General features: G+C 42.0%; 1 protein-coding gene across 5 annotated transcripts in view; it reads right to left on the bottom strand.

Moving 5' to 3' along the window:
* Nucleotides 1-21,462, bottom strand: part of LOC121537613 (protein FAM168A-like) — a 63,984-nt gene that overhangs the window by 41,440 nt on the left and 1,082 nt on the right. For 2 of the 5 annotated variants that reach the window (XM_041845199.2, XM_045206958.1), the window contains exon 2: nucleotides 1,884-1,975. In XM_041845199.2, coding sequence (XP_041701133.2) covers nucleotides 1,884-1,953 — 70 coding nt within the window. In that variant the 5' untranslated portion in view covers nucleotides 1,954-1,975. Of the gene's footprint in view, nucleotides 1-1,883; nucleotides 1,976-7,990; nucleotides 8,028-16,783; nucleotides 16,863-21,462 lie in introns of those variants that run through there. The other 3 variants (XM_045206957.1, XM_045206959.1, XM_045206956.1) reach the window with 3 other exon arrangements.

Here is a 21,462-nt window from a genome sequence, read left to right as displayed (position 1 = left end):
CGACTGAGGGACCTTACAGATAATTGTATGTGTGGGGTACAGAGATGGGATAGTCATTCAAAATTCTTGTAAAACACTATTATTGCACACAGAGTGAGTCCATGCAACTTATTATTTTAGTCATTTAGCAGACGCTCTTATCCAGAGCGACTTACAGTTAGTGAGTGCATACATGTTTTCATACTGGCCCCCCGTGGGAATCGAACCCACAACCCTGGCATTGCAAGCGCCATGCTCTACCAATTGAGCTACACGGGACCAGTACAATGTGACTTGATAAGCACTGGGATTTTTGCCCATTCTTCAAGGAAAAACTGCTCCAGCTCCTTCAAGTTGGATGGGTTCTGCTGGTGTACAGCAATCTTTAAGTCATACCACAGATTCTCAATTGGATTGAGGTCTGGGCTTTGACTAGGACATTCCAAGACATTTATATGTTTCCCCATAAACCACTCCAGTGTTGTTTTAGCAGTATGCTTAGGGTCATTGTCCTTCTGGAAGGTGAACCTCCGTCCCAGTCTCAAATCTCTGGAAGACTGAACAGGTTTCCCTCAAGAATTTCCCTATATTTAGCGCCATCCATCATTCCTTCTGACCAGTTTCCCAGTCCCTGCTGATGAAAAACATACCCACAGCATGATGCTGCCACCACCACACTTCACTGCGCCAGACATAGCGTTTTCCTTGATGGCCAAAAAGCTCAATTTTTGTCTCATCTGACCAGAGTACCTTCTTCCATATGTTTGGGGAGTCTCCCACATGCCTTTTGGTGAACACCAAACGTGTTCGCTTATTTTTTTCTTTAAGCAATGGCTTTTTTCTGGCCACTCTTCAGTAAAGCCCAGCTCTGTGGAGTGTACGGCTTAAAGTGGTCCTATGGACAGATACTCCAATCTCCGCTGTGGAGCTTTGCAGCTCCTTCAGGGTTATCTTTCGTCTCTTTGTTGTCTCTCTGATTAATGCCCTCATTGCCTGGTCCGTGACTTTTGGTGGGCGGTCCTCTATTGGCAGGTTTGTTGTGGTGCCATATTATTTAAATTTTTTAATAATGGATTTAATGGTGCTCCGTGGGATGTTCAAAGTTTCTGATATTTTTTTATAACCCAACCCTGATCTGTACTTCTCCACAACTTTGTCCCTGACCTGTTTGGAGAGCTCCTTGGTCTTCATGGTGCCGCTTGCTTGGTGGTGCCCCTTGCTTAGTGGTGTTGCAGACTCTGGGGCCTTTCAGAACAGGTGTATATATACTGAGATCATGTGACTCTGAAATAAAGTCCACCTGTGTGCAATCTAACTAATTATGTGACTTCTGAAGGTAATTGGTTGCGGCAGATCTTATTTAGGGGCTTCATAGCAAAGGGGGTGAATACATATGCACGCACCACTTTTCCGTTATTTATTATTTAGAATTTTTTGAAACAAGTTTTTTATTTTTATTTTTTCACTTCACCAATTTTGACTATTTTGTGTATGTCCATTACATGAAATCCAAATAAAAATCAATTTAAATTACAGGTTGTAATGCAACAAAATAGGAAAAACGCCAAGGGGGATGAATACTTTTGCAAGGCACTGTAGATGCAACGGAAAGCCAATGGATTCCATTGAGCCCATTTCAGCCATTACCGGAGTGTGTTTGAGAGGTCATTACAAACGTTTCCGCTGTTGTTACGTTAACGGTAAAAAAATAAAAAAAATGGCACAAGCAAGAGTGGGAAAGAGTAAAATGAAAGCAATCAATCCAGTGAGATTTAAGTGACAAGTGGATTTTGTACCCCTCAAACACAATAAATAGGTGGGCGGGGCATACGCATTGCTACACACATGCATACACACACACAGTATTGGTATGGTATTGCTGATGTTGTTGTTTTGGCACTCACCTGCGTATGCTATGTTCTTAGGGTTGCCGTACGGTGTCCCGGGCTGGACAGGACTGTACACAGGATTCATGTTCGAAGACAGTCTACCCTTACTGCAGGGAGAACAGACAGAGAGAGAGACCGAGAGAGACAGAGCGTGAGAGAGACATATAAACATATAGTGAGAGGAAAGGCATGGCATTCAATAGTTATTAATTGAGAATATGCATAAGCTCAGAGGTCTCCATCTTGGAAGTGTTCCATAGCCAGCTTGAAGACATTTGACGTCTGCAAAACTGTACTCCATAAATAATACCGTAAAACTCACAATATTGTAGCAGGTATAATCTTGTAACTTGTTTTTTCGATGTTCATGAGAAGGCAGCAATTTATTTCCGCGGGTTAACAGTAAAATCAGGTAGAAAATATGAAAGCACAGGTGCCCAAATGCTGGCTCATTGTTTAAATCACATAATTATGTCACACCATGTGGACATTGACTTTGGGGACAACATGTAATCAATCACAACTATTTGGAAACATCATGAATAGACTTGGGGACTACTGTTTCTTGAAAAAGAATGTGTCATAAGTACAAGAGTAGGTGAAGGGAATTGTATTCATGTTTTCATTAATTAAGTTCAAAGTTCCACAACCTTACCTGGGACAGTCAAACCATTGGACAATTACCACATTAAAAAAACATATTTTTTTAAGAAAACAAATACACTGCATGAATTTACTGATGATCCAAGTAAAAAAAAAAAAAAAAGAAGCTTTTAGTAATATGTCACAATTTCAAACAATTTAAATTAAGTTATATTTGTGTTTGCCATTATGGACAAAAAAAAAGGGTGTCACGTCAACTACCGATTTTTCTGATTGCTAGAGATAGTGGACACTTTTGCACACATTTCTCTAATGATGAAAACAATTTGTTAATATTCTGGGAACAAAAAACTTCAGTGATTCATTACATTTACATTTTAGTAATTTAGCAGACGCATTCATCTTAAGATAGCTAGGTGGGACAACCACATATCTCAGTCATAGTAAGTCAATTTATCCTCAATAAAAGTAGCTATAAGCAACAAAGTCAGTGCTAGTGGGGCGGGGGATCATGTGCAATTGTGGTGCACGGGTCAGCTGATTGTTCACCCGCACCCACTCGCAATTGCAAATAACCCATCTGCAACCGCCCGACTACATGTGATAAAGTGAAAATCTGAGGGCCGCACCCAACCCTAACCTGCAAATATATAAAATGTGCCATAGACTGCAGAATTATTTTTTGACTAGGGGTGCAGGATTTTGTTTTGCCTGATTTAGATATGTTTCTGATTATAATTTCCAACATTTTGGTAGACTATTTGGTAATCAACTTGTCTATAATTAGATACATGCAGCTTCTCTTCTGTCATTATATGTAGCCCTAGAAGACTAAATAAACTCTTGCTCAACAGAATAATGTAATAGATCGATAGAATGAATGCTTCAATCAAGTTGACTTCGGTAAAGTTCTCTGTCATCTTTCACAGAGCAAAGACATTTAGGGACTGGGGAGAAAATACAATAAAGCAAAAAAATAAAAAAAATATGGGAACAAGGGTTGCATTAATTAGGCACAATATTATTTTATGATGCATTTGGCAATGTTCAATTCATTCGCACAAAACGTATAAACAAAAGCATTCACTGTGAAAGTTGATACATGTATGCCCTTTATATAGGTGGTCCTCTGTAGCTCAATTGGTAGAGCATGGCGCTTGTAACGCCAGGGTAGTGAGTTCGATCACCGGGACCACCCATACGTAAAAATTTATGCACACATGACTGTAAGTCGTTTTGGATAAAAGCGTCTGCTAATTGGCATATTATATTATATATATATAGGCTATGTGCAGCACTTCATTCAATTTATCAAATCAGTTAGATTTCTTGCTCAAACCGTGAGCAACACCTGTAAAACGCAGACATTTCTCTCAATACACAGGGATGTTGATTCGCACGGGGCTAGTATTATCAGAGGACTTTGGAATTTCCAAAAAACTGAAGGTTATTCTGTTTAGTCAATGTCCAGATTTCAGTTTCCATTTAACTCATCTAAACAGTAGGCTACACAGTTCCCTTGACATGCCATAGGCCTATTTGAAGTCCCGTCTTGGGACTGTCTAATTTGTATAGCGCCTCACAATCATCTATCATCCACTTTTACCACTTCACCAAATATTTTCCTTTATTTTCAACTCTCCTTTCGCAGATTTTGTCTTATTGAATTAAACTTCGACAATGTCCTTTTTGCCTCCGTGGATTGATGTTAACTTTTCTGCCCATTCCCAAAAGCATTATTTGGCGATTGGCTGTGTAGGCAATTTGGCACGCGTACAGTTCAGGCCTAAAGTTTAGGCTTATAAACTAATACCAGATAGCCTAATATAATGAAAGAAAAACCTTAATGTAGACACATTTATGGATTTTGTAAGGTATCGTTTCTCTTTATTCAACCTGCCCCCCACTCAACCGTCCTTCAGCAACACAATATTTAATGACCCCATCCCGTCAGCCCGCGGATATAACCGCGGGGACTGTGGGTTATGAGTCAACCCGCGCATCACTAATGTGCGAGTGTTCGTTCAAGAAAGGGAATTTTCATGAACTAACAAGTGCGGGGTGGGGGGTGGGGGGGCTGCTGTGGGATTATTTGAGATACTCTTTGAAGGGTAGGGTTTCAGATGTTTTCGGAAGATGGGCAGGGACTCTGCTGTCCTAGTTTCAAGCTTCAAGGGGAAGCTGTTTCCACTATTGGGGTGCCAGGACAGAGAAGAGCTTTGACTGGGCTGAGAGGGAGCAGCCCCTCCCATAGGGGTGGGAGGGCCAAGAGACCAGAGGTGGCAGAACAGAGCAGTTCCTCTTGCTGATTCGTAGGCAAGTACCATGGTCTTATAGTGGATGTGAGCTTCGACTGGAAGCCAGTGGAGTGTGGGGAGGAGCGGGGTGACATGGGAGAACATGGGAAGGCTGAACACCAGGCGGGCTGCGGCGTTCAGGATAAGTTGCAGGGGTTTGATGGCACAATCAGGGAGCCAAAAGCGAGTTGCAGTAGTCCAGACTGGAGATGACAAGTGCCTGGATTAGGACCTGCGCCACTTCCTGTATGAGCTAAGGTCTTACTCTACAGATGTTGTAGAGCATGAACCTGCAGGAGCGAGTCACTGATCTGATGTTTGCAGAGAACGACAGGCTGTTGTCCAGGGTCACGCCAAGGTTCTTTGCACTCTGGGAGGGGAATACCGTGGAGTTGTCAACCGTGATGGAGAGTATTCCCTGATGCCAATTCAATTAATAGTTGTGCAAAAAGGTGTAAAGATATGCAATCCAGATACAAATGCAAGAAAGTGATCAGAAGTTTGTCAAAATGTATTAATGCATTTGATTATTGTTGTTCTGCTCTTGATACTTTTGACCTCAGTTCCAAAAAATGCTTATATGCAATTGAGAAAACTGTAATAGCCAAGAAACAGCTGCAGAGACGGAGAGCTAGCGCTTAAAGAAAAGAAGAGCAAAAGGAATGGACAGATAAGAGAGGAGTGAAGAGATGGATGGGTTGTGTGTGTGTGTGTGCGCACTGGGGAGTATAAGTGATAAACAAATCAATAAGATAAATGATGTATAGAAAAAAAGAGAGTCAAATACAAAAAGATGACTGACAAATAGAATAAAAAGACATGGAGGAAGAGGTGACAGACAGATGAGATAATGGGATGTTGGAATAGACAGATTAGATGGGATGATGGATGGATGCATGGACGAGGTTAAAGAGTGAATATTTACAACTGGTTAGGGAAAGTCCAGCACAGCAGATAGAAAGGTGATAAACCAGACATATACAGTCAGGTCCAAAATTATTGGCACCCTTGATAAAGATGAGCAAATAAGACTGTATAAAATAAAATGGCACAAATACTGACTGTATGCTCAAAAAAATTGGGAAATTATATTTTGTACTAAATACAATTGTTCAAAATTATTGCCACCACTGTTTACAAAACCTTTCAATACCTCACCTTGTGAGGATAATGACACGGAGTCTTTTTCTAAAATGTTTTATGAGATTGGAGAACACTTTGGGAGGGATGTTGGACAATTCCTCCATACAGAATCTTTCCAGATCATTGATATCCTTCCTCTGCGCTAATGGACTGCCCTCTTCAATTCAAACCACAGGTTTTCAATAGTGTTCAAGTCCGGAGACTGAGATGGCCATTGCAAAATGTAGATTTTTTGGTCAATTAACAATTTCTTTGTGGACTGTGATGTGTGCTTGGTGTTATTGTCTCGCTAGAAGATCCACTTGTGGCCAAGTTTCAGCCTCCTGGCAGATACAAGGTGTCACGCCCTGGCCTATATAACTCTAGCTAGTTTGGTCAGGGTGTGAATATCTATGTTTGTATTTCTATGTTTGGCCGGGTGTGGTTCCCAATCAGAGGCAGCTGTCGCTCGTTGTCTCTGATTGGGGATCATACTTAGGCAGCCAGTTTTCCTGCCTGTGTTGTGGGTTTTTGTTTGTGTTCGGTTAGTGTGGCTTGTTAGTGTTAGCCTTCTGACGTCACATTTCGTTGTTTTGTATGTTTATTAAGTTCAATAAACATGGAGGCATTTCACGCTGCGTTTTGGTCCGTCCCGTTCATCAACGAGCGTGACACAAGGTTTTTGGCTAAAATGTCCTGGTATTGGGTAAAGTCCATGATGCTGTTGACCTTAACAAGGGCCCCAGGACCAGTGGAAGCAAAATAGCCCCAGAACATCAAAGATCCACCACCAAATTTTACAGTAGGTATGGTGTCCTTTTCTGCATATGACTCTCTTTCTTTCGACCAAAAACCCACAAATAATGTGCATGGCTAAAGAGCTCTATTTTCATGTCATCTGACCAAAGAACCGATTCCAATCCAAGTGCCAATGCGTTTAGCAAACTCCAGGCATTTACATTTGTTGGATGACATGAAAATAGAGCTCTTTAGCCACGCACACAAGAGGTGAATATGGCGTTGAAAGAAAGATACATGCAACATACAAAGATAATACAATATAGCTCAGTATTTGTATAATTTATTATTTACACAGTCTTATTTGCTCGTCTTTATCAAGGGTGCCAATCATTTTGGACCTGACTGTATACTACATTGGCCATATACTGCACATATGGGCTACACAATACATTGACCATATACAGTTGAAGTCAGAAGTTTACTTACACTTAGGTTGGAGTCATTAAAACTTGTTTTTCAACCACTCCACACATTTCTTGTTAACAATCTATAGTTTTGGCAAGTCGGTTAGGACATCTACTTTGTGCATATGTAACCGGTGTGAAATGGCTAGCTAGTTAGCGGTGCGCACTAGTAGCTTTTCAATCGGTGACGTCACTCGCTCTGAGACCTTGAAGTAGTGGTTTCCCTTGCTCTACAAGGGCCGCGGCATTTGTGGAGCGACGGGTAACGGTGCTTCGAGGGTGACTGTTGTCGATGTGTGCAGAGGGTCCCTGGTTCAAGCCCAGGTAGGGGAGCGAGGAGAGGGACGGAAGCAACACTGTTACATTGATGCTGTAGACCCGGATCACTGGTTGCTGCGGAAAAGGAGGAGGTCAATAGGGGGGTGAGTGTAACCGGTGTGAAATGGCTACCTAGTTAGCGGTGCGCACTAGTAGCGTTTCAATCGGTGACGTCACTCGCTCTGAGACCTTGAAGTAGTTGTTTCCCTTGCTCTGCAAGGGCCGAGGCTTTTGTGGAGCGACGGGTAACGGTGCTTCGAGGGTGACTGTTGTCGATGTGTGCAGAGGGTCCCTGGTTCAAGCCCAGGTAGGGGCGCGGTGAGGGACGGAAGCAACACTGTTACACATGACACAAGTAATTTTTCCAACAACTGTTTACAGACAGATTATTTCACTTATAATTCACTGTATCACACTTCCAGTGGGTCAGAAGTTCACATACACTAAGTTGACTTTGCCTTTAAACAGCTTGGAAAATTCCAGAAAATGATGTCATGGCTTTAGAAGCTTCTGATAGGCTAATTGACATCATTTGAGTCAATTGGAGGTGTACCTGTGGATGTATTTCAAGGCCTACCTTCAAACGCAGTGCCTCTTTGCTTGACATCGTGGGAAAATCAAAAGAAATCAGCAAAGACCTCAGAAAAAGAATTGTAGACCTCCACAAGTCTGGTTCATCCTTGGGAGCAATTTCCAAACGCCTGAAGGTACCACGTACATCTGTACAAACAATAGAACACAAGTATAAACACCATGGTACCACGCAGCCGTCATACTGCTCAGGAAGGAGACGCATTCTGTCTCCTAGAGATGTACGTAATTTGGTGCGAAAAGTGCAAATCAATCCCAGAACAACAGCAAAGGACCTTGTGAAGATGCTGGAGGAAACAGGTACAAAAGTATCTATATCCACAGTAAAACGAGTCCTATATCGACATAACCTGAAAGGCCGCTCAGCAAGGAAGAAGCCACTGCTCCAAAACCGCCATTAAAAAGCCAGACTACGGTTTACAACTGCACATGGGGACAAAGATCGTACTTTTTGTAGAAATGTCCTCTGGTCTGATGAAACAAAAATAGAACTGTTTGGCCATAATGACCATCGTTATGTTTGGAGGAAAAAGGGGAATCTTGCAAGCCGAAGAACACCATCCCAACCGTGCAGCATCATGCTGTGGGGGTGCTTTGCTGCAGGAGGGACTGATGCACTTCACAAAATAGATGGCATCATGAGGAAGGAAAATTATGTGGATATATTGAAGCAACATCTCAAGACATCAGTCAGGAAGTTAATGCTTGGTCGCAAATGGGTCTTCCAAATGGACAACGACCCCAAGCATACTTCCAAAGTTGTGGCAAAATGGCTTAAGGACAACAAAGTCAAAAGTCAAGGTATTGGAGTGGCCATCACAAAGCCCTGACCTCAATCCTATTGAAAATGTGTGGGCAGAACTGAAAAAGTGTGTGCGAGCAAGGTGCCCTACAAATCTGACTCAGTTAAACCAGCTCTGTCAGGAGGAATGGGCCAAAATGTATCCAATTTATTGTGGGAAGCTTGTGGAAGGCTACCCGAAACGTTTGACCCAAGTTAAACAATTTAAAGGCAATGCTACCAAATACTAATAGAGTGTATGTAAACTTCTGACCCACTGGGAATGTGATGAAAGAAATAAAAGCTGAAAGAAATCACTACTATTATTATGACATTTCACATTCTTAAAATAAAGTGGTGATCCTAAATGACCTAAGACAGGGAATTTTTACTAGGATTAAATGTCCGGAATTGTGAAAAACTGAGTTTAAATGTATTTGGCTAAGGTGTATGTAAACTTTCAACTTCAACTGTATCACAAATATATTGGCCAAATACAAAAAAAATACTGTATTTGCCATATTCTACAAATATATAGGTTATGTTGCACATAGTGTACTACACATATAAATCATCCATATTATATACTGTCCATATATTGCCTAGCTTGAAGCATACAATGCTTCCCAGGTACAGTACTGCGGGGCTTCCAAACTGCCACCCACTCACTGCGGTAAGGCCGGCACCTACCTCAGCCTTCCCAAAATAAACTGGTGGGTTCTTGGAGAGAAAAACAGGCTGCTCTGCTACACACAAAGCATCAAGACTGTGGGCTCAGATGATTCATATGACAGCAGAGTGCCAGCGAATGGCTGTCCAAATATACACAAACAAAATAGCACGGAAACGCTTGAAATCCCTCGTATGTTTTCATACAAAACGCATGTATGCTTAATCCATGTATAGGATTATACTTCACCATATAACACAAGGCCTATACTCTGTCACTGAGTATCAGTTAGAGAGATATAGAGGGAGCGAAAGTATTCAACCCCCTTGGCATTTTTCCTATTTTGTTGCCTTACAACCTGGAATTAAAATTGATTTTGGGGGGGTTGTATCATTTGATTTAGACAACATGCCTACCACTTTGAAGATGCAAAATATTTTTGGGTGAAAAAAACAAGAAATAAGACAAAGAAACTGAAAACTTGAGCGTGCATAACTATTCACCCCCCCAAAGTCAATACTTTGAAGAGCCACCTTTTGCAGCAATTTCCCAGTCCCTGCCGATGAAAAACATTCCCACAGCATGATTCTGCCACCACCATGCTGCTGAATGGTTAATTCCTCTCCCAGTGTCTGTTCAGGTTTTTCTCTAGGGTTTTGCCTGTGCTTAGCTCCATCCCTTTTCTTTTATCCGGAAAAACTCCCCAGTATTTGCCCATGTCAAACATACCCATACCATGATGCAGCCACCACCAAGCTTGAAAATAAGGAGGAAGTTACTCAGTGATGGGTTGTGTTGGATTTGCCCAAAATATAAGGCTTTGCATTTAGACCAAAACATATTTATTCTGTATATTTGTATTATTATTTTCACTGTCATTGAAATTATTTTGGAGTCACTACAATGTTGTTGATCCATCCTCAGTTTTCTACCACCATAGACATTGAACTCTGTAGCTGTTTTAAAATCACCAATGGCCTCATGGTAACATCTCTGCACAGTTTCATTCCTGTCCTGCAGCTCAGTTCATAAGGACAACTGTATCTTTGATGTGTCTGGGTGGTTTAGTACATAATGTGATTTGATATTGTTACCGATATACCAATCACTGCCCTATTCTGAGGCTTTCGAAAGGCTCCCTGGTCTTTGTAGTTGAATTTGAGCTTGAAATTACTCCTTAACTAATTTAGGCTTGCCTAAAGAAATAGGCTGAATACTTATGCAATGACTATATTTTAGTTATTTTTAATTTGACATTTTAGTATTTTGAGTTCATTGTTGACAACAAATCCCACTTTTAACACAATAATATTTGAAGAAATCCAAGGGGTATGAATGCTTTTGCAAGGCTGTATACTTAGTGTACTTATTTCCTAATCAATTTACACACAATACCCCATAATGACGAAGCAAAAACAGGTTTAGACATAAATAAACATAAACATCTGAAATATTACATTTACATACAGTGCATTCAGAAAGTATTCAGACCCCTTGACTTTTTTCACATTTTGTTACGTTACAGCCTTATTCTAAAATTGATTAAATAGTCCCCCCCAATCTACAGACAATACCCCATAATGACGAAGCAAAAACAGGTTTGTATAAATTTTTGCAAATGTATTCAGACCCTTTACTCAGTACTTTGTTGAAGCACCTTTGGCAGTGATTACAGCCTCGAGTCTTCTTGGGTATGACGCTACAAGCTTAGCACACCTATATTTGGGGAGCTTCTCCCATTCTTCTCTGCAGATCCTCCCAAGCTCTGTCATGTTGGATGGGGAGTGTCCCTGCACAGCTATTTTCAGGTCTCCAGAGATGTTCAATAGGGTTCAAGTCCAGGCTCTTGCTGGGCCACTCAAGGACATTCAGAGACTTGTCCCAAAGCCACTCCTGTGTTGTCTTGGCTGTGTGCTTAGGGTTGTTGTCCTGTTGGAAGGTGAACCTTTGCCCCAGTCTGAGGTCGTGAGCGCTCTGGAGCAGGTTTTCATCAAGGATCTCTCTGTACTTGGCTCCGTTCATCATTCCCTCGATTCTGACTAGTCTCCCAGTCCCTGTCACTGAAAAACATCCCCACAGCATGATGCTGCCACCGTGCTTCACCGTAGGGATGGTGACAGGTTTCCTCCAGACGTGACGCTTGGCATTCAGGCCAAATAGTTCAATCTTGGTTTCATCAGACCAGAGAATCTTGTTTCTCATGGTCAGAGTCCTTTAGGTGCCTTTTGGCAAACTTCAAGCGGGCTGTCATGTGCCTGTTACTGAGGAGTGGCTTCCGTCTGGCCACTCTACCATAAAGACCTGATTGGTGGAGTGCTGCAGAGATGGTTGTCCTTCTGGAATGTTCTCCCATCTCCACAGAGGAACTCTAGAGCTCTGTCAGAGTGACCATTGGGTTCTTGGTCACCTCCCTGACCAAGGCCATTCTCCCCTGATTGCTCGGTTTGGCCCGGTGGCCAGCTCTAGGAATTGTCTTGGTGGTTCCAAACTTCTTCCATTTAAGAATGATGTTGGCCACTGTGTTCTTGGGGACCTTCAAATGCTGCAGACATTTGTTGGTACCCTTCCCCAGATCTGTGCCTCGACACAATCCGGTCTTGGAGCTCTACGGACAATTCCTTCAACCTCATGGCTTGGTTTTTGCTCTGACATGCAGTCAACTGTGGGACCTTATATAGGCAGGTGTGTGCCTTTCCAAATCATGTCCAATCAATTGAATTGACCACAGGTGGCCTCCAATCAAGCTGTAAAAACATCAAGGATGATCAATGGAAACAGGATGCACTTGAGCTTAATTTCGATTCTCATAGCAAAGGGTCTGAATACTTATGCATATAACGGTATCAGTTTTTTATTCTTAATCAATTAGCTAAATTTTCAAAAAACCTGTTTTCGCTTCGTCATTATGGGGTATTGTGTGTAGATTGATGAGGGGGGAAAATAATGTAATCCATTTTAGAATAAGCCAGTAATGTAACAAAATGTGGAAAAAGTGAAGGGGTCTGAATACTTTCCGAATGCACTGTATACTACAAAAATACATCTCGTATTTGAAGTATATTATTAGAATTGTGTATATTTAAATTTATTTGTAATATATTCAAATATATTTTTTAAGCGCTTTAATGTGTCTCTCATAATCTGTTTAAAAGTTGAAGTTTTTACCCTTGTAGGATGGCCAACATTAGGGTGACTAAATCAATGGAGACCAAAGAAAAAAAGTGGTCAAAACTTAGGACAATTGCACAGCATCGTGACAGCTGGGCTGGATGCTGTGTGAAATGAAGGCTACCTGACCGGCTCCCTTTCCCGTTGAACTCGTCATCTTTCTTCTCGAATCCGCAGGACAATAATCAATATAGAGGTAAGATGGATATACATTTTTTCATTCTTTAGTATACGGTTTTCATATTAAATGTGAAATTCCTGTCAATTTTAGAAGATTTCTCATAAAAACAAACGCATCTCTGTTAAATGCTAATGGGGCACTGAGTGTATCGCAAGCTTTTTCTTTTCAAAGCCTTTTAGGATTAATTGAGCTCATGAAGACGACAATCACAACATGTAAAATCAAGTTGTAAATGCAACAAGTATTGATAATGTATCATATAATAGCACCCCAAAAAAAGTTAACAATGTTCTGTTTACATATATTTTAGAAACTATTTATACCCCCCAAAATATAAAACTCGTATAAACTGTATTTATAATTATAAGACAATATTATAGGTTGACAATTCTATTACACAATTTCTGATACATCACATCCCTTATTTTCATTTTCCTGCGTAAGTAAAATCAGGGTTATGCCTCTACTGCTATTCATTCCAATTAGATTGGTTTGTATTTGTCCCTGACCAATATGGCTGCCATTTTCCTCCCATTCTGGAACTTTGAGGGTTTATGACATAGCCCTTCCAGTAATTTAATAGGAACTCTGTGGTTTTTAATAAGATCTCTATGGTTTTCACCCACTCTGGGCAGAGTGGGTGGACAAACCTAATGCAGGGGTAGGCAACTAGATTAAGCCGCGGGCCGATTTTTGTCAGAGCGGATTGTCGAGGGGGCCGGAACATAATTATAATAATTTGTACACTGCAAATTGACCACAACTAAGCCCAAAAAGAGTTTGTATTTGAAAATAACAATAATTTCATACCTTCATTACATTCAGACATGATCACATCTCTTTTTAAATTTGTGGGGAATACTTGGGAACAGATTTCCTGAATTAAACTCATTTTCAGCTGAAGTCCTGGTGATTTTACACTCTCTTTTGACCCCACAAAATTAAAAAAAACTAGATTTTACAGTCACTCCCTGAAAAGAAATTAACTTTGGGGGTCCAAAAGTTGCCGAACCCTGCTCTATTGTATTCTTTGTACATGTATGGGATTATAATTTAGCGTCTGATATGACTTCACTGAGTAGCAAAAAAAGAAACCATGTCTTTCAAAGATAATTCGTAAAAATACAAATAACTTCACAGATCTTCATTGTAAAGGGTTTAAACACTGTTTCCCATGCTTGTTCAATGAACCATTAACGAACACGCACCTGTGGAACGGTCGTTAAGACACTAACAGTTTACAGACGTAGGCAATTAAGGTCACAGTAATTAAAATGTAGGACACTAAAAGAGGCCTTTCTACTGACTCTGAAAAACACCAAAAGAAAGATGCCCAGGGTCCCTGCTCATCTGCGTGAACGTGCCTTAGGCATGCTGCAAGGAGGCATGAGGACTGCAGATGTGGCCAGGGCAATAAATTGCAATGTCCGTACTGTGAGACGCCTAAGACAGCGCTACAGGGAGACAGGACAGACAGCTGATCATCCTCGCAGTGGCAGACCATGTGTAACAACACCTGCACAGGATCGGTATATCCGAACAACACACCTGCGGGACAGGTACAGGGTGGCAACAACAACTGCCCGAGCTACACCAGGAACGCACAATCCCTCCATCAGTGCTCAGACTGTCCGCAATAGGCTGAGAGAGGATGGACTGAGGGCTTGTAGGCCTGTTGTATGGCAGGTCCTCACCAGACATCACCGGCAGCAAGGTCGCCTAAGGGCACAAACCCACCGTCGCTGGACCAGACAGATACTGACTGTTACTTTTGATTTTGACCCCCCCTTTGTTCAGGGACACATTATTCAATTTATGTTAATCACATGTCTGTGGAACTTGTTCAGTTTATGTCTCAGTTGTTGAATCTTGTTATGTTCATACAAATATTTACACATGTTAAGTTTGCTGAAAATAAACGCAGTTGACATTGAGAGGATGTTTATTTTTTTGCTGAGTTTATTTAGAGAAGAGAGTGTGAACAACAGATTGGTAGACACAGACAATGCAGAGAGAGTGGGTTAGGAGAACAGTGAGTAAGCAATTCCAGAAAATGATGTCATGGCTTTAGAAGCTTCTGATAGGCTAATTGACATAATTTGAGTCAATTGGAGGTGTACCTGTGGATGTATTTCAAGACCTACCTTCAAACTCAGTGCCTCTTTGCTTGACATCATGGGAAAATCAAAAGAAATCAGCCAAGACCTCTGGGAAAAAAATGGTAGACCTCCACAAGTCTTGTTAATCCTTGGGAGCAATTTCCAAACGCCTGAAGGTACCACGTTCATCTGTACAAACAATAGTACGCAAGTATAAACACCATGGGACCACACAGCTGTCATACCACTCAGGAAGGAGACGCGTTCTGTCTCCTAGAGATGAACGTACTTTGGTGCGAAAAGTGCAAATCAATCCCAGAACAACAGCAAAGGACCTTGTGAAGATGCTGGAGGAAACAGGTACAAAAGTATCTATATCCACAGTAAAACGAGTCCTATATCGACATAACCTGAAAGGCCGCTCAGCAAGGAAGAAGCCACTGCTCCAAAACCGCCATAAAAAAGCCAGACTACGGTTTGCAACTGCACATGGGGACAAAGATCGTACTTTTTAGATAAATGTCCTCTGGTCTGATGAAACAAAAATAGAACTGTTTGGCCATAATGACCATCGTTATGTTTGGAGGAAAAAGGGGGACGCTTGCAAGCCGAAGAACACCATCCCAACCGTGAAGCACGGGGATGGCAGCATCATGCTGTGGGGGTGCTTTGATGCAGGAGGGACTGGTGTACTTCACAAAATAGATGGAATCATGAGATAGGAAAATGATGTGGATATATTGAAGCAACATCTCAAGACATCAGTCAGGAAGCTTGGTCGCAAATGGGTCTTCCAAATGGACAACGACCCCAAGCATACTTCCAAAGTTGTGGCAAAATGGCTTAAGGACAACAAAGTCAAGCTATTGGAGTGGCCATCACAAAGCCCTGACCTCAATCCTATAGAAAATGTGTGGGCAGAACTGAAAAAGTGTGTGTGCAAGGAGGCCTACAAACCTGACTCAGTTAAACCATCTCTGTCAGGAGGAATTGGCCAAAATTCACCCAACTTATTGTGGGAAGCTTGTGGAAGGTTACCCGAAACGTTTGACCCAAGTTAAACAATTTAAACGCAATGCTACCAAATACTAATTGAGTGTATGTAAACGTCTGACCCACTGGGAATGTGATGAAAGAAATAAAAGCTGAAATAAATAATTATCTCTACTATTATTCTGACATTTCACATTCTTAAAATAAAGTGGTGATCCTAACTGACCTAAGACAGGTAATTTGTACTTGGATTAAATGTCAGGAATTGTGAAAAACTGAGTTTAAATGTATTTGGCTAAGGTGTATGTAAACTTCCGACTTCAACTGTACATAAAGCAATATACTGTGCATAAAGATTGGGATAGAAAATAATGTCAGAAGAAAAAATCTCAAACACAGAAAAACAAGTAGCGAACATGTCAGGACCTCCATCATCCCCCAAGCCTGTGACAGAGAAAAAGCAAAAATAAAACGACAATATATTTAGTTAATTCGGTACCAACTCCTTTTTGCATATACTGCAGAAAAAAAAAAAGGTAAAATTATATCACGCTATTACACTGTAATATATACATACTGTTAGGACTTGCTAATTTTGTTTTCATCACATTTAGACATTCTTTGGTGACATGTTTAGAGGTCAGCAAGGTCAAAGGTCATGTACCTCAACTTCACACCTGTAGCCTATTCAGTGATGTGAAAAGTTTCAGAATGTTGCAGATAGAAATGTAATGGATAGAGCTGACACGATTCCCTATTCTACACAATCTATTTCTATCTCAACGTTCTGTAACGTATTTCCCTTCCTGAACAGACTCTGGGCCATTTCCCCACATTGGTAGGGGAGGATGGGGGGGGTTAAAGCATTGAAGTTGCTCTACACTGACCTCTTCAGGTTCTGAGCACTTTCGGTTGGTACAAGAAACTGAATTGGTCTGTGGGGTGCCTCCTGGCCATTCTCGGGGCAATGCTAATGTAGGAGCGGATAAATGTGCAAATCTGTGAAAATGAAGAGCAAAAGAACCATGATTAGAGAGACGGAGAGAAGGAGAGAGACTGGGAGAGAGGTAGCAGTGAGAGGGTATGACTGCAGCATAAGCAGAGAGATGGAAGGAGAAAGAGAGACATTGAGGAGGGAAGGAGAGAGGGGGAACACAGAACAGGTAAAGAGAGAGAGGCGGAGAGAGAGCGAGAGGTCATGATAATTGAACAGAAGAAGCCAAGGTAGGTCACCTCTAAAGCAGAAGCACAGAGCACACATATAGCAGCATGACAGAGGTGCAAATGTAAAAAAACTGTGGGTGGAAGGAAAACAAACAAGGCAATGTAAAATCCATGCCACCAGAGTGTAGCAGTGTACCAATAGTTTATTTAAGCAATAAGGCCCGAGGTGGTGTGGTATATGGCCAATATACCACGGCTAAGGGCTGTTCTTACGCACGACGCAACACCCCCGAGGTGCCTTATTGCTATTATAAACTGGTTACCAACATAATTAGAGAAGTAAAAATAAATGTTTGTCATACCCATGGTATTCGGTCTGATATACCACAGCTGTCAGCCAATCAGCATTCAGGGCTCGAACCACCCTGTTTATAATACTGTATATACCATACATCTACGTAGATCTGATCCCATCCATGATAATACCTTGATATTTAGCACAACCAGTTTAGAAGGTCAATGTGATAATTTGCACACTTCTGATAGCCTACCTTCAGAAGAACCTTCCAGAATCACTCGTTCCTCAGCCTATCACCCAGCATTATCTATTGCCTTTTATCTACTCCTTTCTCCTTTTAGTAGCACACACCACTGGAGAGGAGAGATGACTGGAGTGTAGAACACTATGGCTCGCCAAGTTCCGGAACTTTGTAGCAGCATTGTGGCTGTGCATCATATTGGAATGCGTTGCAGCCAGGACTACTCCACTCCTGATTGCGATGGGCTGTCTGTCGCCAGGCCCCGTGTTTCGAACACAGAGTGCTTCCAAGAAGGAGATTTTTCATTCTTAACTTTTCGCTCCCCGACGGCAAACAAGGGTTTACATTCTTACCACCCACGGGAAGCACGACACGGCGGCTATTCTAGTTTCCTCAGACGTTGACACTTGGATCAAGGTAAACAAAATGGCAGAGCAAGAGGGAGAGAGTGACTTATGATCGAGTCAAAGCAAACAATGTCTTCCGAGCTCACTCCATAGTTCTCCTTTTTCGTTGAGGTCCAGTGCTGAATCCTCAACTATAAGTGATGAGAAATTAGTAGAATTGTTGAGTAGAGATTTGTCTCTTTTGACATACCTGGCTGTACCTATGGAGACAAAGCTATGACCCTACAGGTTAAGAGCCGATAGGCATCCTAGGGGCGTGTTACGGAGTCATTGTAGACTCAACACATACCCTTTGGCAGCCTCCTCGAGAGGGTTAAGAGGTACAACATTCCAAAAGAACAACTCTGACATTCCATCATTCCACAGTACATGGAGGAGGCCTACGGAACAGCAGCAGATAATTCTGTACACACATTCCAGCCGAGCTCCCCCATAGAAAAAAAACCTGTGTCTGTCAGCTCCTCAGCTCTGCATCAAAACACAGCACACAAATGAAGGGAAGGGCTCAAGTGAACATGTGGAGGTCAGAGGAAGAGAGGAAAGGAGTGAACCCATGACATCAGCGGTAGACACGGTTGAGCGTGAAAAATCAAGCAGCGTTGCAGTTCTTGACACAAACCGGTGAGCCTGGCACCTACTACCATACCCCGTTCAAATGAGTGACCTCAATAAGGGATCATAGCTTTCACTTGGATTCACCTGGTCAATCTGTCATGGAAAGAGCAGGTGTTTTTAATGTATGTGTGTGAGAGTGTGTCTGCACTTTTTGTGTGTGTGTGAGAGAGCGAGAGATAGAGTGTGTGCACTTTTGTGAGTGTGTGTGTGTGAGAGTTGCAAATGCAAGTGTGTTTGCTGCTGTGTGTTTGGGTTATGCGTGTTCGACAGTATGTGTGTGTGGAGACTTGTTTCAGCGGCCAAGGCTACCCAAGGTGAGAGGTTCAGATTCCCTCAGACATCTGTCCGAGGACCGAGCAACGAGCTTCCTACTGCCTGGTCCAATTCTCCCACTGACCTGACCCCTCCCCTTCACCTACACACGCACTCTGGGATGAAATGTCCCCTAGGTACAGATCAAGGATCAGCTCCCCCTCCTCCAATCTTAACCTTAACTGTTAGTGGATAAAACTTCAGAGCAACTTTACAGCACTGCGCCTTTCACTACAAACAGCCTGGCCACTGGCCAACAACACATTAATTACACTATACTATGTATGCATCCAGAAATGACATTCTGAGTTGTTAGGTAGCTTAGTGGTTAAGAGCGTTGTGCCAGTAACCGAAAGGTCGCTGGTTCTAATCCCCGAGCCGACTAGGTGAAAAATCTGTCGATGTGCCCTTGAGCAAGGCACTTAACCCTAATTGCTCCTGTAAGTCACTCTGGATAAGAGCGTCTGCTAAATGACTAAAATCTCAAATGTAATGGTGGAACAGAGTAGGCCTTAGTCATTTTTACATTTTAGTAATTTAGCAGATGCTCTTATCCAGAGCGACTTACAGTAGTGACTGCATACATTTTAATACTTTTTTCGTATTGGTCCCCCATGGAAATCGAACCGACAACCCTTGCATGCTCTACCAACTAAACGAGACATTAAAAGATTAGTAATTAAACGATGAGAAACGGTGTACCATTAACAAAGAAATCAGCCATTTAGACACATTAAAACGGGAACAAGTGCCTTTCCACAGATATTGGAGCATCCCCACATCTCTGTACTGTGTTTTGTCTCACTGCCCTCTGGAGCCCAGCAGATCACACAGCAGCAGCACACAAATGGTGGTGCAGCAGATTCGCCCCCCGCGACACAATACTAATCCACAGTCCACAGTGTTCACCTGGAACATGTTCAGCAGGCCACAACAAAGTGGAACTGGACCGTTCAGGTAGAAATATGTTATGTAGAACAAACATGCCTCTGACGGGTAGAATAGGGATTCATGTCAGTTATATTCATGACATTTCTATCTGCAATGTTCCACAATGTTTGCCTATTGAACATGGCCCTGCTGAACCGAAGGATGTCTTCAGGTTCACTACAAATCCCACAATGCCCTGCATTGCCAATGTGTCTGTCCACAGTGTCCAGTGCTAACCCAATGCAGTCATCTGTGTGTTTGTTTGGAGTTTTCATTACATTTGTACCATTAATCTCTGTAGATTTGCTTTATGGTAGATGTGAAACAAACCACAAAAAAAGAGTGGATTGTAACATTAAGCTAGACTAGTCTCGGTGCCTCTGCCCTAGGCCTTGCTGCATGACTCAGTGAGCTTTGGAGATCCCCTCCAGCCCCAGGTAAACAAACTATAAAGACACATACACAGCGTGAAGAGAGATAAAGTGGGATATAAATAAAACATTTGAAGAAAAAAACAGGTAAGAAAAAAATCCTCAACATCCCTGTGGTATCTTCAAAGACAGAGACAGGGAATTTGTTCAGTTGGTCATAGCCGCAGGCATGTTGGTTCATCACTCTCTCTTGTACTCCTCTATCGCTCTGCTCAGTCATTATTTTCTCTCGCTCCCTCCCTTGTCTTGTTGGTAAAGGCAGTGAGAGCCCAAGGGGTGATTGTGAAGCACATCCATAGTTTGATAAAGCCAGGAGAGGCAGGAGGAGTGTAGTGGGGTATATCACTGCATCACTACAGATACAGCACTTGGCAATTGAAAACAACATTGAAAGTAGTTGATATACCCCCAGATCTCTATCTAGCCCCTTCCTGTAAGCTACATCGGTTTACTGTAGTATCTGCAAGTGTAAGTAACTGCAAGTGTAGCTACCAGTGCACAGTGAAAGGGATAGATCTCAAATACAGATGCTTGCATTTTTTTTTTAACAAAGTATAAAGGCAAAAGAGACAAGTCTATATGGATTCTGAGGTTTCATCAATCAACATCCACAAAATAAAGATGACTCATGCCAGTCCATCCTGTCCTTCCAGAACAATAAAGGGGTGTTACAAACACAAGGTGTGCATCCAAAATGGCACCCTATTCCCCTAGCCCAAGGGTGCCATTTCAGATGCACCCCTTGTGTTGCATCCCCTTAAGGCTCCCCATAGGGCTCTAGTCAAACGTAGTGCACTATGTAGGGATAGGGTGCCATTTCAGATGCACAAAGATGACAAGCCTACACAGGACTATATCCTGGATCCCATGCTACAGGTTCTCAGATCTCATTGCATGGTGTTGAGAGTGACCTCAGCAATTTGGATAGGATAGAAGCAAGGATATTCATTTTGGTCACAAGTTTTAAAGTCCTAAAGCACTGCACATTGTCAATAAACCAAAAAAAATGGTTTTGTTAATGATTGTTCATCCTCTCTAAAGCAGCAGCAAATGACATCTACATTTTTCAAAATGTGAATTGTTTGGACATGCAACAGGCTATTGGCTAGTGATCTGTTCCTTTAAAATGAAATGAAAATCACAGCTACAATATTTGTAGTATTATTCT

The sequence above is a fragment of the Coregonus clupeaformis genome, chromosome 24 (genome assembly GCF_020615455.1).
Source record: "Coregonus clupeaformis isolate EN_2021a chromosome 24, ASM2061545v1, whole genome shotgun sequence".
Lineage (NCBI taxonomy): Eukaryota > Metazoa > Chordata > Actinopteri > Salmoniformes > Salmonidae > Coregonus > Coregonus clupeaformis.
This window is presented reverse-complemented; position numbering and strand designations above follow the sequence as displayed.